The sequence below is a fragment of the Sarcophilus harrisii genome, chromosome 5, assembly GCF_902635505.1.
Source record: "Sarcophilus harrisii chromosome 5, mSarHar1.11, whole genome shotgun sequence".
NCBI lineage: Eukaryota > Metazoa > Chordata > Mammalia > Dasyuromorphia > Dasyuridae > Sarcophilus > Sarcophilus harrisii.
Window position 1 is genome coordinate 29,490,935 of NC_045430.1, and position 26,600 is coordinate 29,517,534.

The window sequence follows — 26,600 nt, forward strand, 5'->3', positions numbered from 1 at the left end:
GGAAGGGGAAGGGGAAAGAAAGAAGGAAAAAGAAAGCAAGGAAAGGAAGGGAAGGGGAAAGAAGGGAAGGGAAAAGAGGGGGAAGGGGAAGGGGGAAAGAAAGCAAGGAAAGGAAGGGTAGGGGAAAGAAGGAAGGAAGGGAAAGAGGGGGAAGGGAAGGGGAAAGAAAGAAGGAAAAAGAAAGCAAGGAAAGGAAGGGTAGGGGAAAGAAGGGAAGGGAAAAGAGGGGGAAGGGGAAGGGGGAAAGAAAGCAAGGAAAGGAAGGGTAGGGAAAGAAGGGAAGGAAAGGAAAAGAGGGGGAAGGGGAAGGGGGAAAGAAAGAAGGAAAAGGAAAGGATTGGAAAGGAAGAAAAGGGAAATGAAAAAAGAGGGAAGAGGAAAGAAGGAAAAAAAGGAAGGGAAGGGAAAAGATAAAGGAATGGAAAGGAAGGGTAGGGAAAAGAAGGGAAGGGAAAGGAAAAAAGAGGGAAGGGGAAAAGGGGAAAGAAAGAAGGAAAAAGAGGAAAGAGAAGGGAAGAAAGGAAAGGATTGAAAAGGAAAGGAAAGAGAAGAAAGGAAGGGGAGGGAAAGGGGGAAAGAAAGCAATGGAAGAAAAAAGGGAAGGCAATGAATGAAAGGAAGAAGAAGGAAAAAGAGAAGGGACAGGGAAAAGGAAAGGGAAAGGATGAGAAGGAAAGAAAGGAGAAAGGAAGAAGAAGAGAAAGGAAGGAAGAAGGAAAAGGAAGGGAAGAAAAAAAGGAGGAGAAAGAATCAAATCTAATTCTACTCTGGAACGTAAAGCAAGTATGTAAATCTACAAAATTAACATTTTTTTAAAAATTTCTCCTAATTCTTAAAGCTGCAATTCAGAAACATTAGGACAGACCCCCAGTATCAGTGCCCCCCACCCTGTGCCACATCTGTTCACTGCCAGGACCTTGGCTCTGAACCCACAATTCTACCAACTTAATTCCATTGACTCCACCTGACCTCATTCTCACCCTCATAGCTAAACCGATGCCAAAAGCAACTTGCTAAACTTCATGGCCAGCGGAAGTTAAAAGTGCTCCTAGGCCTCCTGGCCAAAGGGTTGCAGCACACTTTGTAGAAATGTATGGGTGACAGACAGCCTCAGAGGCAGGGGCAGCTATGTGGGGAAGTGAAAGGAGTGCCAGAAAGACACAAGTTTAAGTCCAGCCCCAGATGCTTTCTGAGCTGTGTGACCCTGGGCAATCACTTCACCCTGTTTGCCTCAGTTTCCTAATCTGTAAAATGAGCTGGAGAAGGGAAGGCAAGCTACTCCAATATCTTTGCCTGGAAAACCCCAAAAGGGGTCCTGATGAGTCAACACGACTGAAACAATTAAAGAACCATTGCGGCAGGGGCATCCTTGATTCTTTATAGGTTTTTAAGCTGAAAAGTTAAGAAGTTAGAAATGATTTAAGATATGGAGGATCTTTAATCCAAGTTGAAAATTTATAGATTTTTGCATCCATTTTACAGATGAGCAAACTGAAACCCCATAGGTTGATGAGCAAACATCTATTAAGTACCTACTGTGTCCATGCTAAGTGCTAGGATATAAAGAAAATTTTTAAAAAGGAAAAAAGAAAAGGATCTCACAGTGTAGTGGAATCTAATAGATTAATGATTTTTTTTTTTTTTTTTGAGGGGGAAGGGGAGAGGGAGCCGTTCACATGGCAGTAATAGTAGCATCCGGATCTGAACACTGCCTCTGTTTTGTCCACATTCCTATGCTGCTATCCATGTCCTGGTCAGACTCAGTTTCTCCTCTAGCTTCATTTACAACTGGAAATGGATTAGTGTAGTGGCTAGAGTTCTGGACCCAAATCCCACACTTCAGGTACTTACCAGCTGGCCCACTCAATCACCCTGAGCCTCAGTTTCCTCATTGGTAAAGTGAGGGGATTAGACTAAAGGCACTCCTGGGCCCCCAACAAGCACTAAACTTATGAGCCTATGACTCAGTGTTTCTGTTATCATTCAGTCATTTCAATCGTGCCCAGCCCTTTATGACCCCATTTGGGACCTCCTTGGCAGAGATTCTGGAATGTATTTCTAGCTTGAGTGACATAGGGAAACCCAATAAAAATGTATTTTTTAAAGTTAAGAAATTAGAAATGTGTTTAAAAGAATTGCAGCATATTTAATCAGATTGCTTGCTGTCTTGGGGAGGAAAGAGGGAGAAAAAATTGGAACATAAAAATTTACAAAAATGAATGTTGAGCACAAGGTTTTGCAAGAGTAAATGTTGAAAACTATCTTTGCATGGATTTTGAAAATTAAAAACTATTATTAAAATTTAAAAATAAAAATAAATGAATGCTGAAAACTTTACATGTATTTGGAAAAATAAAATACTAAGAAACAAGAAATGTGAAGTTTTCAAATAAACTCAAGAAGACTTGTATGAACTGATGCAAAATAAAAAAAAATAGAACTAGAACAATTCATACATGTACCATAATCAAATGAAAGAAAATTATTAAGATTATCATGTGTTCAGTCATGACTTCATATCTCCTGGAAGAGATTAGGGAGGACAATGTGTTCCCATTTTCAGACAGTTGAGGAGTCCCAACTCCCAGCTGGACTATGTTCATTTGTTATGAGAGAGGGTTTCTGTTTCAGAAGAGGTAGGCAGGTAGTGAGTAAGGATAGAAATCCTCAAAATCAATAAAACTTTAGAAAGAAAGAAGAGGTTTATATGATAGAAATAGACATTTAATTACTACCTTAAATGTCATCTATAATTTTACAAAAATAAATTTTAATGGGATTCATGATTTCATATGTAATCCCCCTTTTTCTGTTGTTTTTTATATTGAAGGATTGGTTTTTGTTGAGGATTGTATTTATTACCAACAATATAAAAGATAGAAAAAGAAAAAGCTTTCAAATAGGAAAGTAGGGTAGATCATGGAGGCTTCCACCATAAATAACCACAAGGTCAGGGCCTTTCAGACGTGAAGTGGAATCAGGAGACAGAGGAGCTCACTGGTCGCCTGGAATATTTCATAGCAATGAGTAAGGGGATACATGCTTTTTGTTGCCTGGCAACCTGGCAAGAGTTCACCTATAGTGGGCTCCACTAAGTAGCTTGATATGATTTCAGAATGGTTAAACACATTTATTCTACCTGGTAGGCGTTGAACAAGCTCATTTTAAATTCCCCATTAGGTTTTGATTCACGAGAAATGGATGGCTTGTCTATATGGGTATTTGGAGAGAGAATAATGGAATCAGAGATGGGGTACAATTATGGCGCCAGAGGAAATGAAAATTCAACCCAAAGGGAATATAGTCCACATGGGGGGTGGGAAAGCTAATGATGTCTTTGGAAGATCATTTCAACTAAAGGTTTTAGAATGAAACCCCTTAGTGAAAAGGACCTATACTTCACACAATTATGAATGCAGGAACCTGCTAACAGAATCCTTCACACCATTAATAATAATTCTTTTTCCTTTCCCTCATTAAAACCCATGCGCATTTATTTCTGTTACATTATAAGGACATTCTAAGATTATTTTATAGAATTGAAGAATCTTAGGGTTGGAAAGACTCCTTGGGTTGCCTCATACAACTCCTATTAGACACACAAATCCCCATGTCTTCTATTAAATATAATATCCCATTTTCCATTTTCCTTGCCTTCTTATTGCCCCCATCTCATCTTACCTTCCTTTCCAATCTTTCCCAAAGCTCATTGTCCAACATCCATAACAGGTACTATAAAGATGTTAATGATGGTTGTGAATCGGTCCAACCACTCTGGAAAGCAGTAGAATTAGGCTGCAAAATAACCAAACTCTGCATACTCTTTGATCTAGCTATTCTGCTACTAAGTCTAGATCCCTAAGAGATCAAAGAAAGAAAAGAACTCATCTGTACCACAATATTTCTAACATTTCTTTTTGTTGTAACAAAGAACTAGAAATTAAGGGGCTGCCCTCTCAGAGAATGGCTAAAATATATATAATATAATGTAATAGTATTGTATCATAAAAAATGATGATAAATGTAGTTTCAGAGAAAGCTGAGAAGACTTGTATGAAGTGATAAAGAATTACATGACTGGGATCAGGAAAACAATTTATACAATCAGAACAACGCTATTATAGCAAACGGCTCTGAAAGACTTAAGAACTCTGATCAATTCAATGACCAGACACAATTCCAGAGGACCCATGATGAAGCAGTCTATCCATACATCTGATACAAGGGTGATGGACCCAAGATAAAGAATGAGACAGACATTTCTGGATATGGCCAAGGGAATTTGTTTTGCTTAATTATGAATATTTGTTACAAGGACTTTGTCAGCTCCTTTGAGGGTGGTGGTGGTTCTGACATGTCCAACTCTCCATCTTCTCATTTTGGGGTTTTCCTGGAAAATATCTAGAATGGTTTGCTCTAGAATGATTTGCCATCTTCAGCTCATTTTACAGATGAGGAAATGTAGGCAAATAGGATTAAATGACTAAAGACAGATTTGAACTCATGAACATGGATCTTTTTTATGCCAAGTCCAGTGCTCTATACACTGTACATCTAGCCTTTTTTCTTTCTTTATATTCCTAATGTTTATTGACTGACTTTTTTTTAATGAGGGAAGGAAGAGAGAGGTCATGGGAAGAAGAGAAAATAAATATTTGAATTGAAGAAAAATTGTTAATTGAAGAAAAAAGTCTAAAAGGAGAAAAATCTTATTGATAGCTGTGAACCAGTTCAACCATTTTGGAAAGAGATGCTAAGAAAATAGCTAAAATACCAATACCGTTTAACCTAAAGAGCTCACAGGTAAAAACAAAACAAAACAACCCCCCCCCAAAAAAAAATGATAAAATTCAATTCAACCAAAGTTGGACCCAGCACATCTCAGGCCTAAGACTACTTTGGAGAATTTCCTCAAAGCTACCCCCCGCCCCCCCTTTAGATACTGAACAAGTCTCACACCCTTTTCTCCCAAGGTTTCTTTATTCCTTTGGAATTTCCAAATTTCTAATTTTAAGCCCCAAGGAAGAATCAGATAAATGAGGTAACTTTCTACAATTGGTAAATCTATACCCAAGGATTATCATGGCTCCTGAGGCCATTCGCTACCTCCAGAATTAGCACTGAGACGGAGGTTAACAACTAGAACTAAAAGAGAATGACCTCAAGGTTGAAAATTTTCCAGCTTGTACCTTGGAAGAGACAGTGTTATGTGAGAGAGCACTGGATCTTGAAAGTGTGAGTTCTGGCACTAACAATAGTAATGAGGTCAGCTCCTGGAGACTTTCTTGTCTCATAAAGTTGTTGTAAGAAGAGCACTTTATTTACCCATGAAATGGAAAAGGGCTAAGGAAAAATGTGATACCTAAGTGTAGATTACTGAATAAGAAAAAAAGATGAATATGAACAACCCAAAAAACAAGGAAAACCTTACATGATTAGTGGTGAGTGAAGTAAACACAAGCAGGAAATCAATATCCACAATGACTACAATTTAAATGGAATGGAGAGCAGCACAAACTGGACACTCTGTAGAAATGAGCAATATATCCTAAAGAAGAGATGGAAATGATGTACTACCTTCTTTTTGTTGAAAAGACAGCTGGCAACATGTGAGGAACAGTGCATATACTACTATGTTCAGTTAATATATTAGTCAATTTTGCAGAAAACTGCATTTTTTAATCTCTCTCCATGAGGAAAGAAGGAAGGATATATTTAGAAACAAAGGGCATGAGGGGCAGTTTTATGGTAGTGAGCTGACCTCATTGGTAGGAGGAATAGACTTCAAATTCTTCCCATGACACATATTGGTTGCGTGACTATGGGGCAATCATTTAACCTTTCTTTTTGTGTCATTCAGTCATATCTAAATTTTCATGACCCCATCTGGGTTTTCTTGGCAAGGATCCTAGAGTGACTTGCCAATTCCTTCTCCAGCTCATTTTAGAAAGGAGGAAATTGAGGCAAACAGAGTTAAGTGAATTGTCCTGGGTCACACAGCTAGTCTGAAGCTAGAATTGAGCTCAGGAAGGTGAATCTTCCTGATTGCAAAACTAGTGCTTTATCTATTGTACCATGTAGCTGCCTTAACCTTTCTTACTGCTGCCCTAAAATTATCCAAGATGCAAAGTAGCAGAGAGGGTGTTTATTTAGATTGGTAGAGGACTGTTCATCATAAACTGCCTATTTGCAAATGATGAAAAAACAAAAGGTATAAAACATTTTTAGAAAAAAATTAAATACCCTTACTTCTTTTCATTTCAGAGGTGGGGGGACTAGGAAATGTGAATTACAGCATATACTATTAGACCCAGCTGATGCATCAAATTTACTGAGCTTTTTTTTTGTTTTGTTTTCTTTTTAATTCTTTGTTCCAAGTAAAGGGACTTTGTTCTTTCCTGGAGAGAAGGGAGGGGGACACATTCAGAAATGAATGTGATATAAAAACAAAAAGAGATAAAAAATAAGACAGTCCTTTAGAAAGCAATTCATAAAGACAAAAGTGCCGGAGAGACATGAGAATAGTGTTATTCTTGCTGTGTTACAAGGGACATCCATTCCATATCACAAGGGCCCCTACATGAAATATTCTAGGATAAATATTTCAAAGAAAGAAGGGTAATACTATTATGGAGGTACCATTGCATACTAGATTAAGAGCCACCCATAAGTCCTTGGTTCACGTCTTTCTCTATTACATCCTAACTGTGTGACCCTGGTCAAGTCATTTAGTTCCACCATGTAAGTTCCCTATATTAATAATACCACGGGTCTAGTCCCTGTTCTTAATAATAATATGATAACAACATTATTATATGTTATATAATAATAATATTCTTCACCGTTGTTCATATTTAATGTTAATAGCGAATTTTTAAAAGATGCTCATTTGTGTTTTTGATTATCTTGATTATTTCAACACTTTTTTTATAATGTGCTCAGGCATTTAGTAGACAGATTAACATCTGGTTTAGGCATCTCTGACAGGCTGGGGCAAGGCAATATTTTATTCAGTTGGAACTAGACAAGAAATAGATGTGAAGACCCTAGCACATCACACTTAACATGGCCAACACTATGACAGTCACTATCCCAAACAGTCGAAATAAATTAAATGACATTAATGGGGCTTGAGGGGCAGTGTGAGCAGTACTAAAGCGCTGACTGACCTGTGGTTAGATTACTATTATGGTTTACAACACAGGAGCCTCATGGCAGACCCTATAAAGTGACACAAATGCTAACCAGATGCACTGGCCAATTGTGTGTGTGTGTGTGTGTGTGTGTGTGTGTGTGTGTGTGTGTGTGTGTGTAAGAAGTATGGGGGGAGATTAACATTCAAAGCCAGTGCTCCAATACTTAGCATAGCTCTTACATCTCCTCTGGGGCTGGGGCTGGTACACCAGATGCTGGGAACGAACACATTGTCCCACGACAGAGAAGCCCAGGGGAAACCCCAAGAATAGCCAAGGAGGCAACAAGGAAACTCGTGGTTCCTGTATGAACAGGAATCCAGTTATCCAGAGATCACCTGGAAGGCTGAAGTCACTAGGACTAAAATCAAAAGCAGGCTGTAAGTCGGACTGTGCCTTGGAAAACCAACAATAAAGCCACATGGTCCAACTCATGAACACCTTTCATGTTTAGAGACTAATCATAACTAACAGTCATAAAGCATGGGGGGTTCTGAACCTGGAGTCCACATGCTGGGGGATTGTGGAGAAAAAAAATCTTAATTTCAATTTAATTGGCTTCCACTTAATAATATGTGTTTTATTCTAAGCAATTAAAACATTATAAGAAAGGGTTCACAGGTTGCCCAAAGTATTAGTGACAGTAAAAAAGAACAAAAACAAAAACACTAAATAGCTCTTCAATATTTGCAAAGTGCTTTACAAATATTATCTTATTTCTGGGAGTTTTTGTTTTTCATTTATTTATTTATTATTATTATTATTATTATTATTTTGCTGAGGCTATTGGGGTTAAGTAACTTGCCCAGAGTCACACAGCCAGGAAGTGTTAAGTGTCTGAGTCACATTTGAACTCAGGTCCTCCTGATTTCAAAGTTGATGTTCCATCCATTGCACCACTTAACCGCCCCAATATTATCTTATTTAATCCTTCCAACAGCCTTATTGTGTTATTATTATTATTATTTTCATTTTACAGAGGAAGAAAACAAGCCAGACAGAGGTCAAATGACCTGCCCACAGTCACACAGCTAGTAAGAGTTTGAGGCAGGATCCACACTCAGGTACAGCTAACTCCCAGCCAACTAGGTCTCCTGGGGATCATGAGATGAGACGCCAAACAGCCCAACCTTGTCATTTTACACAGGAGGAAAGAAAAGTACAGAGAGATGGGATGACTTATCTGCCATCACACAAGGCAGTTAAGTAATTAAGAGGTGGGACTCAAATTCAGGCCTCCTCACTCCAAAGTTGGTATGCTGTCCCTCGGAAAGATTAATGACCTTAAGATTAATATATTATGTTAATATGTGATTAATAAAATGACCTATAAAATTAATAGCTTAGTGATCATTTTGGCAGTTACCACTATTGGGCCTCAATACCTATAATTTTTAAAATTGCTATTAAAAATTAATAATATATAATAATCATAGATGGGGAGGAAAAGGGGGAGAAGGAGGAGGAAAAGGAGGAAGAAGAGAATAATTATGATAATGGTGACTGGGATTAAATATTTGGTCTCTTTAGTATAGGTTAAGAAGTTCCTTCTTCCAATATAGAGCAGTAACTTCTCTGTAAATGATCAGTGGACAGAGTACTCTCCTTTGTGACTTCATCAACAAAAAAAGGCCATTTGGGGCCCCAGAAGTCCTTCTTCTCCATCAGCTCTCACCGAGCCCTAACTTTTGTAAGCCAAGGCCATGTGTTTCCATGCGCACACAACCACCTGCAGACACCAATCCTGTTTCTAACATCTCAGAATAAAACAAGCTGGCAGATAAAAGCTTGGACTCTTGTCTCCGGCTCTCCGCTCTCAGACGGAATTGGCTGACTCCCTCAGCTCCAAGGGGCTCCTTTCTTGTGGTTTACAGTGGGATTCTGTTATTCTCTGGCACCGGGGAGCTGCTGCATGTGGAAAGCCGAACCCAAACTAACTAGTCCAAGATGGCTAGCTTCAGCCCTTCCCTTTGCCTGTAGAAATGGAGTGGGTCGTAAGCAGGGCTACGAGGAGGTCCTTCCCAGCTTTCCCTGGCCCGCTGCCCCAACCATGTTTTAATAGACCATATGCCGGACTTGCGCTCTCCCATCAAAACCAATAGTCTGTCTTTTGGCATGCAGACCGCTTCTCATTGGGCCAAGAGCTCAAACTGCCTCCTGGCTCTCTATAAACACTCGTGGTTCCTTTTAATTTAAAATCTTCTAACGTGTTAATAAAAATAAAATAAAAAATGGCTCCCAAAATAAAAAAAAAAAATCCCATATTTCTTCCTACTGGGTAAAAGTGCTGTTGGCTGGGAGCTGAGTTATTTTAACATAACCGCTGACTTCTCTGTTACAGGGATGAGGCCTGTTTGGGGATTGTTATTAACTACTTGCTGATACCAGGATTTGATCCGTCTGAGGTCTTAGTTTCCCCTTCAATTAAAAAAACAGAGAAGAGATGTGGTACTAAATTGCTTTCATTGATAATTAGAAATTTTAGAGCTAGAGGTACAAGTATGGGAAGGGAACAAGCGTTTTTCTTTCTTTTCTTAAAAATTGAAATAGTGTTTTTTTTTCCCCTGTTACATATGTTAAGAAAATTTTTAGCACTCATTTTTTTTTTCTGTCTCAGTTTCTTTTGTTATAGGTGGATTAATTTTAATCACCACAGAAATAACCATTAGAGTAGATTAATAACCCTTATATGGTAAGTTAGAGTAAATAGGAATTTGTATATTGTTTTTGCAGTAAGTAATAATGAATATGAGGAGCTGAAATAAACATTGGAGGATTTTTGATGAACTGATATACAGGGAAATAAACATAACAACAAAAATACATATAATGACTATAAAAATATAAATGAAACATATTGACTTTAAGAAAGTTAGCACTCATTTTTATAAGATTTTGAGTTCCATTTTTTTTTCCTCTCTCCTCCCCTCCTCTGTTCTGAAGATGGTAGGCAGTTTGATGTGGTTTATATGTGTGTTATCATGTAAAATGTATTTCCATGTCGGTCACAGTCATGAAAGAATAAACAGATCAGAAGGGGAAAAAAAAGCTTAAAAAAGAATAAGGTGAATGAAAAAAAAATGCTTTGATAAGTATTTAAATCCATTCTTTCTTTATCTGGATGTAAAGAGCATTTTCCTTCCAGGTCCTTTGTACTTATGTTTGCTTTTTAAATTTTTTAATTGTGTTGCTAAGAAGAGCAGAGTCATTCATAGTTGATCATCACATAACGGTGCAGATGCTGTGTACCGTGATTCCCTGCTTCTGCTCATTTCACTTTGCATCAGTTTGTACAAGTCCTTTCAGGTTTTTCTGACTGCACAATAGTATTCCGTTACTTTCAGATACCACATCTTGTTCAGCCATTCTCCAACTAATGGGGCATTCCCTTAATTTCCAGTTCTTTGCCACCGTGAGAAGGGGCTGCTATAAATATTTTTGCACTTGTAGGTCCTTCCCCCCCTCCCTTTTTTTTTCCTGAGACATTTAGGGTTCTGTGACTTGCCCAAAGTCACACAGCTAGGAAGTATTAAGTGCTCTGAGATGAGATTTGAACTCAGGTCCTCCTAATTTCAGGGCTAGTGCTCCATCCACTGCACCAACTAGCTGCCCCCTCTTTCCCCCCCTTTTAAGATCTCTTTGGGATTTAGACCTAGTAGTAGTGTTGGATCAAAGGATGTGTAGTTTGGTTCCCCTTTGGGTACAAGGGAAGAAGTATTTATTAAGTGCCTACTATGTGCAAAGCAAGCTAGATTTACAACTGGAAAGGAGGTCAACCCTCTCATTTAACACATAGGGAAACTGAGGCCCATGAAGGCTCAAAGTTACATGGACAGGATTAGGATGATAGGATCCAAGATTCAATTTTGGAAGGGACTTGGGAGACCATTGAGACCAATCCTTTCATTTTATAGGTAGGGACAATTCTTAGTTCCAAGATCTGGCCCTGACGTCCCACGTCCCAAGGGCCTGCCTGGTTCTGACATTCTGTTTCTTAGCCGCCTTCTAGCCTTGACCCTCCCAAGTCCCTTTTAACTCTACCATGCTATACACCAAAGTCTGTCCCAGAACTGATCTCCTTTGTTCTGGGAGCTCTCACGTTATCTGTTCCAAGGTCTTCTCTCAGCCTAATATTCTTTGGTTTCTCAAACTAGAGCCAGGGCTTAGAACCCCTGGTGCAGCCATACTGTGCTAAGTGCTAGGAAGACAGTCATGAAACACTGCCTACCCTCTGGGAGTTTATATTCTACTGGCATGTATGTATACAAACACACACACAAGGAAGACCCGAGTTCAAATCCAGCCTCGGATGCTCACTAGCTATGTTCTCCTGGGCAAATCCCTTCACCTCCAAATCTACTGGAGAAGGAAATGGCAAACCATTCCAGTGTCTTTGTCAAGAAAACTCTACAAGAGTCAGACATGACTGAAAAATGACTGAATGATAACAACAATTTAAACACAAATCAAATAAATACAAGAAAATTTAGAAGAAGGGAGCCATAGCAGCTGGGGAGGAGGTGCAGGGTACAGATCCATAAAGAGCAAAGATTAGGGGCAGTGAAGTGGTTCAATGGATAGAACATATAGGTCCTGGAGTCCAGAAGACTGGAATTGAAATTAAAAATAAAATTTCATCATTGGGTCAAAGGATTTAAAGGCACAAAAGCCCATCAGGTCCAAGTCTTATTTTACAGATGAGAAAATTAATTAGAACCGTCTATAAATTACACAACCCCTATCACCTCTGTAACTGATTTTCTTTTTGATTTTCTGTGAGTTCTAAAATATATTCCTCTTCTCCCCACCTCATAACAAAAATTGTTAAATGAAAGAAAAATAGCTACTCAATAAAACCAGCCTAACTAACCCAAAGGAACAAAATCCCATCAACCCCTCTGGGCCCCAGCAGGGAGGAGTTGCTTCCTGCCCCAAGCAGGGAGAGGTTCCCTCCTGGGAGATAATGCTATCTGGAAAGAATCCTACTTTTTTTTTTTTTTTTTTTTTTTTTTTTAAATAGCAAATCCTGGCTTACAAGGAGGTTTCCTTGCAGTAATCCTGGAAGGCAGAAAGTACAAATGTTATCATCTCCATTGTACAGATGAGGAAACTGAAGGACAGGGTTGATTGCCGTATTATTAATAGGTAGAGAGCATAGGATTAAAAACCAGATCTGATTTCAGATTCAGTAGTTTAAGACAGAACTGTCCACCTCATCAAATGCAAGATGCAAAAATTGACAGACATTCAGATGGATAAAAGAGATAGATGGACAGACAGAAAATATAAATAAAATAAAATAAAATAGAAGATAGATAAATGGAAGAGATGGACAGACAGACAGATGGAAGAGAGATAAATAGACACATCAATAGGTAAATAGACAGACAGATAAAATTTATTGTGTCCATCATGTGATGGGGCAGCATGTTGTGGGGTGGATCCAATAATAGAGTAGGAGCCAGAAGAGCTGAATTCAAATCCTGCTCTTTGAAACATACTGATTGTGTTATCCTGGGCAAGTCACTTAACTTAGTACCCTAGGCAATACTTTTAAACTAGAAGTTGCAAAGTACCAAAATGCACTGCTAGTTTCCTTCCCAGTGAAATTACAAGTCTATATTTTTTTTAAACATGCTAGCCCCTTCAGGATACAAAGCAGTTTTGTTCTGAAGGAACTCTAGACCTTCTACTTCATCTGATTATATTGACTTGTGATGGAAAGGGTCTTTTCCATCCATAGTCCTTTCAGTGCATAAGGCATGAGGACCTTTTGTCTCTGCCAGTTCCTCCATTCCTTAATTAAGTTTAATACGCTTCAAAGGATTCAGATTTGGGTCAGTTATAGGTTAACTTTCTTCTTACTCCCTGGACAGAGCTCATACAAGTTATGAATTCTGGATAAAAATAACAAACTGAGCATAAGGTGGAAGAAGAGGCCTTGTTTGAGTGAATATAATTAACTGGGATGTTGAAAGGAAGAGAAATGGTAGAGAATGGGAAGGGATGAGATGGGATATGAGGGAATGGAGTTGTATTGGAATGGGATATATTGGAGGGAATGGGAAGATTGGAGGGGATGCGGTAGATTGGACGAGATGGGATGGATTGGAGGGAAGGGGATGGGATTGGAGAGATTTAGGGTGGGATGGAAAATGAGACAGTTAAGAGATCTATCAGGTTGCCCTCATGGCCAAAAGCAAACTTCAACAAACGAACCTCTCCATTTTTCCTGCCAATAAAAGCCCAGAAGCAAGAAAATCCATCCTGGCAAAACATGCATCTGGTTGCGCTCCAGGCACTGGTATGATGTAAGTGTTCATTTGGCAAGCTGGTTCAAGCTTTGGCAGCTGAGCATTTAATGTGGAGATATCCTCATAAACAGAGATTTTATGGTTGATGCTAAGTCTCCAGGCCCCATTCTGGTTTCTAAGCAACAAGCCTAGTTGGGGGGAAGTGGGACGCCAGAAAATAAATATCACAGACTGTTAGAGGTAAAAGAGACCTTACAACACAGGATGCTGGAGCTCAGAAATACCTTAGAATTAAGAATATCAGGGCCAGGAGGAACCTTGGAACATGGAATGGCAAGACTGAGGACCCTGGAACTGTTGGTCAATTGTTATTGTGACTTCATTTGGGATTTTCTTGGCAAAGACACTGGAGAGTTTTCCTTCTCCAGCTCATTTTATAAACGAGGAAACCGAAGCAAAAAGGGTTAAGTGACTTGCCCAGGGTCACAAAAGCTAGTAAATGGAGCTCTATCCACTGTGACACCTGGTTCTCATAGAACTCTGGAATATAGATTGTTATATCTGGGAGGAACCTTAAAACACAGAATCTTAGGACCTGGAAAAGACCTCAGAGCACAGAATGTCAAAAGTTGAAGGGTGCAAGGAACACAGTATATGAAAGATGAAAAGGCCTTTAAAGAAAATAAGATAATATTAGTAAAGTGCCTATTAGCATAGTGCCTGAAACACAGGAGGCATTTAATAAATGCTCATCCATTTATTATTTATTGTTATTATGATTTATTATTTTTATTATTGTTCCCTCCTCCAAACAATGTGAAGTGTCAGAACTGAAAAGAATTTTAAATACAGAATGAATGAATGGATAGATGGATGAATAAATGAATGAAGAGTTCAAAGAATGAATATTCTAACTGGATTGGTTGGTTAGCTGTTATTCTTCCTTCTCAAAGAGGACCAAAATGACATTACTCTGTTAGACCTGAGTTACAGTGTCTGACTATGGCCGATCAGACCGACATCAGCTCGGAATGCTCTGCAAAGTTCAGCCACAAATAGTCCCCATGAATATTTGTGGTGGAAGAAAGGTTCAGTAGGGGCAATGGTCTGAAAGTGCAGCAACAAGACAAATGGCAAGGCTCGGTGTCCCCTGTCTTACTGGGAGCATTGTAGTGAGATTCAGTAATTCATTTATTACATCTACTCATCAAAGCAATGTCACCAATCATGTCTTCTCTTAACTGGGAATACCCAGGCCCAAGGCTTTTGGGAAGGGAAACAGCACCAAGGATCCTAGTGAAATGGAGGTTCCAAGCCTCCTTCTACGAGAGTGGGAATGGGAAGGAGTTTTGACATCAAACCAGGAAGGTGAATGGAAATTGGCAGGAAAGTTGTGAGAAGGGAAAATCCTGGTGAGATTTTTCCCCTTTGCCTCTCTGGACCACAGTCTCCTCACCTGTAAAATGACTAGGTAGGGCTTGTTGATATTTAAGGGCTCCTCTGAACTAAAGCAATTTTGATGAGTCCTGAATCCCTTGAAAGTCTATGGATCTCATCTCAGAATAATGTTTTTAAATGCATAAAATACAACTATATAGGATTGTAAAGAAAGCCAATTATATTGCAGAACAGTTAAAAAAATTTTTTTAAATCTAAGTTTACACACCCCTGATTAAGAACAGATTCTTGTTTCTCTTGAAAAAGAGCTTGATTATCAAAAATAAAAGGGGGCTTGATCAGGCCTGAATGGCCTCCATAAAATTGATAGAAATAATCAATATGTCAGGATCTTGGGCATTTTTCAGGAACAGCTAGGACCACTCTTTTTGCCTGCCCTCTACTAATCAATATTGGCCAAAAAAACTCAGGACACTGGGCAATTTTCCAAAAAACTCCCCTATTATTGCTATTGCAATGGGAACAGAAATTCCCAAGTATACTTGATGGGAATCAGGAAGGTCCAGCGATGGTCAATGAGTAGTTAGTTGCTTCAGTCTCTTGGAAAAGATCCCAAAAGATGCTCCGCTACAGAATTTTATGGAGAATAGCATTATTTCCTGATCACGATGATGTCTCTGTCTTCCTTCCTTCTCTGCTATCACAATAAATTGTATTGTTGGTTAAAAATTTATTTTTCAGAGTTAAATAATTACACCCAAGCCAGGCTTCTTGACACAAGCACTACATCAAAGGTATGTATTATTAATACTAACATTCTCCTGTCACGACTGCCCACTTAATTTAAAATGAATTATCCAATTAAGTTAGGAAGGGAAGCTTTCTACTTTCCAGGAAAATGCTCAGTCAGTGATTTTACCTTGACTATTCTTCCTTACTAATTAACGAAAAAATTGTTTCACAAGGACTTTGCTTAGTGGAAATGAGTGATGTTTTTGTTCTGAACATAGCAAGAGATGGCTTTTGTCCCACCTTTAACTCTCCGTGGGGAAAGGAGCAGCAAAATCTCTCAGCTGAAGCTTGTGCTTAGCATGTCATTGCAGAAAAGGAAGAACAGCAGCCCCAGATGTGAGGAGACACATTTTCTGCCTTTCATTAAAGATGTGGAAGACTGGGAGCCCAGAATGTTGTATACACTATGTGATGAAGTCATTATGGTTTTTCATAATTACTTAATTGTTTGGGATGAGGGATGTATCTGGAAATGACTTCAATGTGAAAAAAATGGAAGTGAGCAAAAGAAGGAAGGAAGGAAGGGAAGGAGGAAGAGAGGGGAGAGAAATAAGGAAGGAATAAGGAAGGAAGAAAGGAAAGAAGGAATAAGGAAGGAAGAAAGAAAAGGAAAGAAGGAAGAAAGGAAGTGGAGAAGAAGGAATGAAGGAAGGAGAGAAAGAAAGAAAGAAGGAAGGAAGGAAGGGAAAGAAGGAAGGAAGGAACGAAGGAAAGGAAAGAAGGAATGAAGGAAGCAGAGAAAGAATAAAGGGAGGAGAGAAAGAAAGAAGGAAGGAAGAAAAGAAGGAAAGAGTAAGGAAAAAGAGGAGGCAGGGAGAAGGAAGAAATGGATAGAAGAAAAGAAAGGAAGGAAATGGAGGGAAAGAAAATTAAAGAAGCGAAGGGAAGAAGGGGGAAAAGGAATAAAGAAAAAGGAGAGAAAAAGAAAGAAAGAGAAAATGAGAATAGGAGGAAGGGAGGAAAGAAAGGAGGGAAGAAAGGAAGGAGGTAAAGAAAGAAGAAAAGAAAGAGATAAAGAAGGAACTTAAGAAGAAAAGAAGGAGAGAGAGAGGAGGAGAAAGGAAATTGGTATTCTCTTTGCTCCTTACACCCACAGCACTCAATCCTTTCTCCTCCTCTCTCCCACAGCACTCAATCTCCCATTTCTAAGCCTATATGCATAGGGTTTCCTATATGTTTGGAACACATTCTCTTCTCATCTCTACCTCAAAAAAATCCCTCTCTTCATTGAAGAAGCAATTAAGTGTACCATCTTTTATATTGTTTCCCATCTACGAATCCTCTCCCTCTCTCACTACCTTATATTTATATTTGGATTTATTCTGTTTCTATTTCTCTATATGTACATATTACCTCCCCTGTTCCAGTGTAAGCTTCTTACTAGTAGAGACTGTTTGATTTTACCTTAGTATTCCCAGTGATGACACAAAATAGACATTTAAAAAATGCCTGTGGATAGACCGATTCCATTTGCATTATTTCATAAAGGTCTTTCCAGATTCCTTTTGAATTTTTCATCCTTGACAGCTAGACACTCTGAGAACCATCTGTACAGTCCCAAGAGTCCCCTCCTCCACACTGATGAGACATAATCAGAGAGAAGCCAAAATTTCCAGAAAGTACAAGGGAAACGGGTATGTCAGGAAGCGATCCTTATGACCTGAATCCAAACAGAAACAGCATTTGATGCCTCACTTGAAAACCAGGTAATTATTTTTGGATCAGAAAGCAACCTCTTCATAAAGTATCACACCGGCTGGCAAGATCATCGTTTCATAGTGGAAGCGCCAATTACAGAATCATAGAATCCCAGAGCTAGAAGACAGCTCAGGACTCAGCTGGCCTAAGCAATCCCTGAACAAGAACACCTCTTAATCAGTCCCCCAGCTTCTGCTTGACGCCATGACCTTCCAAGGCAGCCCATTTTACCTCTGGCCAGTCTCTCCATTAGATGGTTTTTTTTTACATTGAGTTGAAATCTTCCTCTTTTACAACTTCTCCCTATTGAGCCTGGTTTTAGACCTCAAAGGCCAAGCAGAACAAGTCTAATTTCAATCCTCACAGGCTTGCAAACCCAGGGAATATTGCAAAACACTAAGTAACCAAGATTCCACAAAATTTATAGGAGCCATAATCAGCAAGAAGTATTGTTATAATATGTTGGTCAGTAAGCATTTATGAAGACTTATGTGTCAGACACTGTGGTAAGTGCTGAGAATACAGTGCCTTCCCCCAAGGAGTTCACCGTCTAACAGCACAAACGACATGGAGATAACTATGTACAAATAAGACATATACAGGATAGATGGCAGATAATCAAGAGAGGAAGGCACTAGCATTTATGGGGTTAAAGTAAGGCTTCTGATTTAAGGTGAGATTTTCTTCCCCCCTCCTTTTTTCCTTTTTCCTCTTTCCTTTCCTTTCCTCTCCTTTTTCCCTTACTCTCTGTTCTCCTTTCTCCTTTCTCTTCTCCTTTCTCCTTTCTCCTTTCCTTTCCTTTTCGTTTTCCTTTTCCTTTCCTTTCCTTTTTTCCTTCTTTTCTTTTCTTGTGAGTCAACTGAGATTAAGTGACACAACTAGTAAGTATGCATTAGGTGTCTGAGACTGGATTGAGTCCTGACTTCAGGGCTGGTGCTTGACCCGCTGTGCCATCTAGATGCCTCTGAAGGTCAGAATTTTCAGTGGAACTTAAAGGACGTCAGGGAGGCAGGAGGAAGAGATGGGGAAGAGTACTCCAAGCATGGAATTGTCGGATGGAGCTCTTTGTGAAGAACCCAGGAAAGCCAGCAGCATCCCTGGATCTCAGAGTGGCTGGCAGTGAGTAAGGTACAAGGAGATTTCTTCTTCTAACTAAGGTATAAGAAAGCTTTTCACGATCATGTTATGAAGGGTTTTCAGAGCCAAGCAGAGGATTTTATATTGGATCCTGAAGGGAATAGGAAACCATTAGAATTTATCAAATAGAGGGCAATAAAGTCAGATCTGTGCTTTGAGGAGATCACTCCAGAAGATGAATTGGAGGAGAGACAGATCCAAGGCAGGGAGCCCCAGTAGTTATTGCAACAGTCAAGACACAAAGAGATAAGGTTCCTCACTGCGGTGGGTGGCAGTGTCAGAGAAAAGATGGGGCAAAAAGGAGAGATATTAGGAAGGTATATATTTTTAAAAATCTTTCTCATTCGGCCAGTGTTAAAGAATAGTGAATTTCAATGGATACCTTTGGAACTCTAAAACTATTTTATTGAGGAACTGATATTAACTGAATATGGGAAAAGTCTCTTCCTCATGAACTGACTTTGACAAATGTGATGGATTGGCTGAATTCACAAAATATAAATGTGGAGCTAATATTTAAATCAATTACTTTAATCCTCTTTCAAAATCAGTCCAGATAGAGCAGCTTACGATGATTACTAATGTCAGTCTTTGAGCTTAAGACTTCAAAAATGCAATTGGGAGGGGAGTAAGCTTGTATATAGCCCCTGCTACGTGCCTTGCATGGTGCTAAAAGCTTTGCAAAAATCTCACTTATTCAGGCTACCTCAGAGATAAGCACTAGTAATAATTAACTTTAGGCATAGAGGTGGTTCAGTAGATAGAGTGCCAGGCCTAGAGCCAGAAGGCTATGAGTTCAAATATGAAGTCGGACCCTTCCTAGCTATGTGACCCTGGGCGAGTCACTTTAATCTGACTGCCTCAGTTTCCTCATTTGTCAAATGAGCTGGAGAAGGAAATGACAACTCACTCAGGTATCTTTGCCCCCAAAAAACCCCAAATGGGGTCACAAAGAGTCAGATAGGGATGAAACAACCAAACGGAAAAAAATTAACTGACATTTATTTATGAAACTCTTTGGGTATTATCTCAAGCTGCCAAGCTGCCAAGCTCTCCCCTCTCCAAACACACCCTCCATGCTGCTGCCAAAGTTGTTTTCAAACGCTGAGACCACCAGATGGTGCTGTAAAGGAGTCTGGAAAACCCAAGTTCAGATTTCACCTTAGACATTTACTAGTTCTGCCATCTAGGACAAGTCACTCAACAGCTGTCTGCCTCAGTGTACCCATCTGCAAAATGGGGATAATAATATAAAGCACCTCCTGTTGAAAGGATGATAAAACGTGATACTATTTGTAAAGAACTTGGCAAATTTTAAACTCTTTGTGTTTTGATATTTATTATTTTTTTTAAGTATCCTCTATTTCAGTCCCCTGCTCAAGAAGCTCTGATGGTTCCTTCTCACCACTAGAATCAGATACAAACCCTTCCACTAGGCATTTAAAGCCCTTGACAAGCTAGTTGCCGGCTACCTTCCAGGCTTACTATATATTAATCCCCTTAACTCACTGGTCTACTCAGACTTCCTCATTTCTCCCTCCCAAAATCCACATTTCCCCTTCCAAAATCCATTCAAATCTTACTTCCAAGAGGTCCTTCCAGATGTGCCCTGTCAATGCTCCCCCTATCCCAAGGGGACGCTGTGTGTGATGTCTTTCATCTATTTCAGCATCTACAATACTTAATAAATGCCTGGCACACAGTAGGCACTTAATGAATACTTATTGACGAGATGATTTTGCAATACTTATATGTATACATGTTGTTTTCTCCTACAGAATATAGAGAACAGGGACTTTTTCATTTTGGTCTTCCTGGCACATAGTAGGTGCTTGCTAAATTCTTAATAGTTGATGTATTAATTAGAAACTCCCTCTATCAATACAGAGAAGGAAAACAGCAACTCCTTGATAATTAACAGTACCAGAGAACTGCCTGTAGCACTCAGAGATTAAGTGGCTTACCCAGGGGAACACAACTAATATGTGTCAGAGGCTGGTCTTGCTAATTCCCTTCAACCTTTTGAATAACAAACTCAGCGGTATTTTACTTGCCCAGTTGAGCTCTGAGCATTTTTGCTTTGTTCAGTTCCAGGAGAAAGCAGCCAATCCCTTCCTCTGATCTGGCTGGTCTCTGGCAAGAGTTTACCTTATCGTAATAGTACCGCAGGGCGCGGCTCAGCTTATCGTAGTTCATGTTCGTCTTGTTCTTCCGTAGTCCCCACAGTTTGGCCACTTCTTCCGCCTTAAGGAGTTTGAATTCACCATCGTTGGATGTCCAACAGATTAAGTGCTCATGCTTCTGGTCCAGCAGCAACTGCAACAGGAACTGCCACAGTGTGATTGCACTCTCCATACCTGGGGGGAGAGCAAAGAGGCCAAGGTCAAAGAAAGCCAGCCGGCATTTGTACCCCAATCTCCAGCTCCAAGGGAACTTCAAAAGCAATTGTTGCCGGCACTTCCCCTGGGAATAGAATGTAAAAGATTGTTTTTTGTTTTTGTTTTTAATTGCAAATCTTCAGCTAGGGGGGAGCAGTAGCTAGAGCACTGGATCTGGAATCCATCCTCAGACACTTGCTAATTATATGACCCTGGTCACAACACTTTGCTGCCATCCATAGGTCTCAGTTTCCCCATCTGATAAACTGGGGATAATAAAGATATCTCCATCCAAAGTTGTTGTGAGGGTCAAATAACAGGGTGTGCAGATCTCAAGATGCTGTAAATATGTAAGCTGTTCACATTTGTTATTGTTGATATTATTATTATTTTCATAATTATATACTAACATCCCCTATCCTCCAGCTGCCAGTGTCCTCGATGGAATTAACTTGTGAGATAGATTAAATACACATACATACATATACACATATACATATCTGTACATAAATGTATATATTACAACCATAAGTATTATGTATAAAAACACACACACACACACACACACACACACACACACATATATATATATATATATATATATATGTCTTGCCTCTCCCATATCACTCACACACATGTCCATTCTACCCACCTACTCCTACCATGTAAGTTTCTTGAGATCACAGGGACTGTTTCATATGTTCTTACATACCTTCTCTCCCCATCCCAGTGCCCGGTATATAGTGGGTGCTTAATAAATGCTCACTGACTGATTTAGCTGGCCCATTAATCAAGAACATTTAGTAAGCACTCACTCTGTGTAAGGCATTGTGCCAGTAGCTGGTGATAAAAATAACAAAATAAATTGATTGATGGATGTTTTGTGAAGAGGCAGCTAACTGGTACAATGGCTAAAGAGCTGAACCTGGAATCGGAAAGACCTGACTTCAAATTATGCTTTGGAGACCTACTAGCCATGTGAACCTGGGCAAAACATTAACTTCCACCTCAGTTTCTTCCTCTATAAAATGGATATAATAAAAAAAGAAGTATCTTCTAGGTTTGGTGCAAGGAGAAAATGAGAAAGTATTGTAAAGTACTTTGCAAATCTTAGAGCACCAATTGGATGCTATTATTATTACAACTGAAGAGCACAGTGATGCATTAGATTCAAGAATTCAGAGTTGGAAGAGACCTTAGAGACAAAGTTCAAAGATCCTTCATTGCGTCTTTCATGTTCAGGAAGGCTTAATACTAGCACCTTCCTTCTGTTCATTTTTTTCCCCCAATTTATCTTGTTTATGTCTAATTTGTACGTAGTTTTCATGTTGTCTCCTCCAATAGACCGTAAGCTTCTGGAGGGCAGGACCTGTTTTTTTTTTTTTTTTACCTTTCTTAGTATCCCCAGTACTTAACGCAATGTTTGACAAATGGCAAGCACTTAATAAATGTTAATTAACTGTCTTACTAACCTTTAGGATCAAATATAAACTTCTTTTGGAGGCATTTAAAGCCCTCCATAACTGGGGCCTGACTTTTCCAGATTTTATTACCCATTATTCTCCTTCGCACACTCCTCCTTCCAGACAAACTAGCTGACTTGCCATAGGTAATGACAACGGTATTGTCCCCATTTTACAGATGAGAAAACTAAGGCTAAAACAGTTAAAGGGATCCGTCAGAAAGTACACAATAACCCACAAGCAGACGTTAGCAGCAGCAGGGCCACAAAAAGAAGACAACAGTGGAGTGGAAAAGGCTCCTACTATTTAGTTTCAGGCGATCTGAGTTCAAATCCAACTTTGCTGTGAAGTCATGATCAGTTCCCTCTGCATCCCTTAATCTGTCTATAAAATTTCATTCAACCAGCACTTATAAAATGCCTGTTATGTCCAAGACAATGAGAGGCAGGATGAGGTAGTGGATAGAGTTGATCAAGTCTCACCTGTGGCATTGACATAAGGTAGGTGGTAACTCTCTAGGACAAAGATTTTTAACTTATTTTTAATTTCTTAGACCCCCTTGGCAAACTAGGCAACCCTACAGCCCCCTTTTCAATGTCATGCTTTAAATGCATAAATTTTTTTTAAAAAAGGGTAACAAAGAAAATCAATTTTATTGTAATAGCAGAAGCAAGTTTCAGGTCCCAGAGTTAGAAACTGGTCCCTTCTTCATTCCCCTTTTCCTGGATCTCAGAGCAGCTGCCAATGCTCATTGATGTAAAGGATTTATTTACTGGAACTTGTCTTTAACACTAACTTTAAATATAAGCTCTATAGTTCCTACAGTACCAGAACTACCTGGGCTGTTTGGAGGCTCCTGGATCTAGAGCAGGAAAGGACCCATCTAGTCCATCCCCCTCATTTGACAGATGGGGAAGCTGGCCCAAGAAGGTAAAGTGGCTTATAGGATTCTAGCCCTATAGTTGGGAAGCACCTCAGAGGCCATCTAATCCAACCCCCTCATTTGACAGATGGGAAAACTAAGGGCCCTATAACTATTAAATTATTATTTAGTCACTATTGAGTGACTTGTATCTATTAAAGCTCAGAGTCAGTGGAACAACTGAACCCATGTTCTCTGACTGTGGAGTCCTGCCTGTGAGATAAAGAGTTTGTGAACTTTTAAAAGGACTAGACAAATGTCAGGGAATAATGTAGCCATGTGGTCTTAGTTCTGATCCAGTGCTTCATCTCTCAGGCCATTAGCGTACTCAACCTAGATTGAGAAGGATCAGAAGGGGCAGAGCAGATGGTGGTGACGTGGGCTAGGACTTAACCCAGCCGCCCTGGGAGCCCGGGAAAGCATTCTGATGGTCACCCTCCCTCCTCCGCGCCACTCCCCAGCTTCCATCCACACCTAGGAACCTTAGTCCCTGGATCAAGATCTGAATCTATTGATGATTCATAGTAACTAACATCCTCTCTAGGAGGAGTGACTCACTATCTCTGGCTTATTCTTTCTAAGGCAGGTAAGGCTCACAAGTTGACAGATGCATTTTTTTCCTTTCCTTGAGATTACACAATCTACTCCTTTACACAGAATCCATACGTGGGAGCTCCCATGTTCCTCCAAACATATACATCTACACTGCCCGAAATCCCTCTGACACATACTCCATATGGGCCAGACCACGTAATTACTGATTCACAGAGATAGTGAGACATCTGGCCAGGGATTCAGGAGATCCCTAAGTTCTGATAGCGGGTGACCTAAGTAAATCATTTAATTCCTCTGAATCTCACTTTCCTCATCCATAATTTTAAGGGAAATGTTAATTCTAGGGTTCCCTTTGTCTCAAGTTTGTTATGAAAATCAGATGAAATAAAAGCGAAGATAGTTGGATTGTTTGTTGCTGTTTTTGAGGCAATCAAATTAAGGGATTTGCCCAGTTTACAACTAGTGTCGAAGTTCAAATTTGAACTCAGCTCCTTATGACTTTAGTACCAAGATCTATCCACCATACTGCCTAGCTGCCCCATCCCAAAGCTTTTTGAAAGTGTTAAATTTCCATGGAAATACTGATTATCATTAATTCCCTGTGAGTTTACAAAATGAGCTATGAGAAACTAATAACTTCTTCCCACCCCTTTTTTCTCTTTCAGAACAAAATTACCGAATGGGGTAGTTAGAGCTAAGATGTGAGCAGCGATGTGATATCATGGGGAGAATGATGACTCTAAACTCCCAAGGGCCAGTATTTTAATCCTCCCCCTTGCCACCTACTCCCCATGTGACTTCTGGTACCCACATTCTTCAGCTACAAAATACAAGGCTTAGAATCCATAGCCTCTAAGGTCCTTTCTTCCTCTGATTTTTTTTGGGGGGGCCCTCTGCCTTGTCATGAATTATATATTTAGGGTTATATCATTTTTTAAAATGTAAAATTTCACTTGTAAAATATAAACATTTTTTAAAATGTAAAATTCATTTTATAAAGAAGGAACCCAGGGCCCAGAATAGTTAAGTAGTTTGTCCAGGTTCACAAAGGGAACAAATGGTAGAAGCAGCATTTGAACTCAGGTTCTCTGCATCAGGGTCACTTAGCTTTAAAGTAATTTTTAGTAAAAAAAAATTTTCTGAATGCCTTGAATGAGGAAGTCCCATAAGACAAATGGTCAGGATTAGAATAGCAAGAAAGATAGTAAAATGATCCAGTTTTTCAGCTCTGTACAGGGTTTGTATAAAGGGAAGAAATCAAAGTCTCTTAGAGGGTCTCTGATCACTTATTATCCAGAACAGACCCCAGGTAGTTGGCAAAGCAGTTTTCCCAGGTCTACCAGGTAATCTGAGACATTTAGGGCAGAGGCAAACGTATTTGACCTAACAGGTCTCTGGCTATTGGAAATTGTTCTCCCGTGTCCCTATTCCTGGTCTTGCTGACCTAGACTTTGCTATTGTAGACTGAGTGTAAATAATTCAAAATGCTTAACCTAGTGCCTTTACCCTGGGGTCATCAGTTACCCAGCAAACTTCTTTCTCCAAGCCTCTCTCTCAACTATCACTTCCTTATTTGTTATGTGTAGATGTGGGTCAATGATAGTAGCTGGAGAGAAAGGGATAGAAAAGGAAATAGATTTGAAATGAGAGCCCGATGGGTACCTATGACAACATCTGAACTTTAAAACTACTGGGGATACAGAATACACACATTTATGGAAGGGTATATAAAGTATAGGGGCAACTAGAGTGTTGACTTGGAGCCAGGAAGACAAATTCTGCCTCAGACACTTACTAGCAAGTCATTTCTGTCTTTTTGCCTCAGTTTCCTCATCTGTGAAATAAGTGGAAGGAAATGACAAACCACTTCAATGTCTTCACTAAAAAATCGCAGATGGGGACTAAATGGGGTCACAAGGAGTTGGACAAGACTAAACAACAAGGTCCAACAGGAGAGCTATCAGGAAATAACTAGTTTAAAAACAAGAGGCAACAATAAAATTTGAAAATACAATGAGACGGTTCAATTCATGTTCCTTCTAGTTCCAATCTATGATCTGTCATCAATCAGCAGTTACTGAGGGATCGTTACCCCCTTCAAAGCCATTCTCTGCAGGGTATTAAAGTACCCTCAGGTGTCACTGATGTTTCCAAGGGATGCTGTAAATTCTCTCCTTTCTGATCAGGTAGCTACCTGTGCTCTCCTGGGCGCAGATTTTGGTTCTGGAGGCAAAAAGACACGAGTTCAAATGCTGTCTCCAATACTTCCTGGGTGCCTTTGGGCTTCCTTTCTGGATCTCAGTTTCCTCATCTATAAAATGAGGAGGGTGGATTCGATAGTTCCAGTTCAAAATCTGTAATCCTCTGATCCACTCCTGGGCAGTGGGACAACACAGAGCAGGGACAAAAGGGATCTAATCTGGGTAAGTCCAGATTTGCTTCTCTGGGTCTCAGTCTGCTTACCTGTGAAACAAGCAGGTGACACCAGCAGAAAGTCTTAACCTGATGCTCATAAATTTTTTTTTTAATTACTAAACATTTTGAAAAATGTATTGCAATATAGTTGTTTCTCATAGTCATCCTATGACTTTTTTTTCTTCTGAAAACATAATTCTGAGAAGGCGTCTGTAGGAGTTCCCAGATAGTAAGAGTGTCACGGCATAACAAAAAGTGAGGGATCCCTGACCCGGGGAAGCCTCCCGGCTCCATCCCCATGGTCCTGCCAGGCATTCAGCAGTGCAGACATTCAGTAGTTACCAAGCACTGGGCTAAGCACCAGGGATCAAAGCAAGAGCAAAAGCCGACTGCGC

At 39.7% G+C, this 26,600-nt stretch overlaps 1 protein-coding gene and 1 long non-coding RNA gene across 5 annotated transcripts in view; one reads left to right on the plus strand and one right to left on the minus strand.

Moving 5' to 3' along the window:
• Nucleotides 1-26,600, minus strand: part of ELK3 (ETS transcription factor ELK3) — a 93,783-nt gene that overhangs the window by 21,608 nt on the left and 45,575 nt on the right. The window contains exon 2 of the mRNA XM_031939817.1: nt 20,621-20,829. Within this exon, the coding sequence (XP_031795677.1) occupies nt 20,621-20,827 (207 nt within the window). The 5' untranslated portion in view covers nt 20,828-20,829. The remainder of the gene's footprint in view (nt 1-20,620; nt 20,830-26,600) is intronic.
• LOC116419460 lies at nt 676-24,750 on the plus strand. Of its 4 annotated transcripts, XR_004229778.1 has the most exons (5): nt 676-783; nt 13,439-13,504; nt 15,587-15,639; nt 20,561-20,948; nt 24,456-24,750. It is a non-coding gene; the product is annotated as an uncharacterized LOC116419460 (long non-coding RNA). The 4 variants fall into 4 exon arrangements; XR_004229779.1 differs by lacking the exon at nt 15,587-15,639; XR_004229777.1 differs by lacking the exon at nt 13,439-13,504.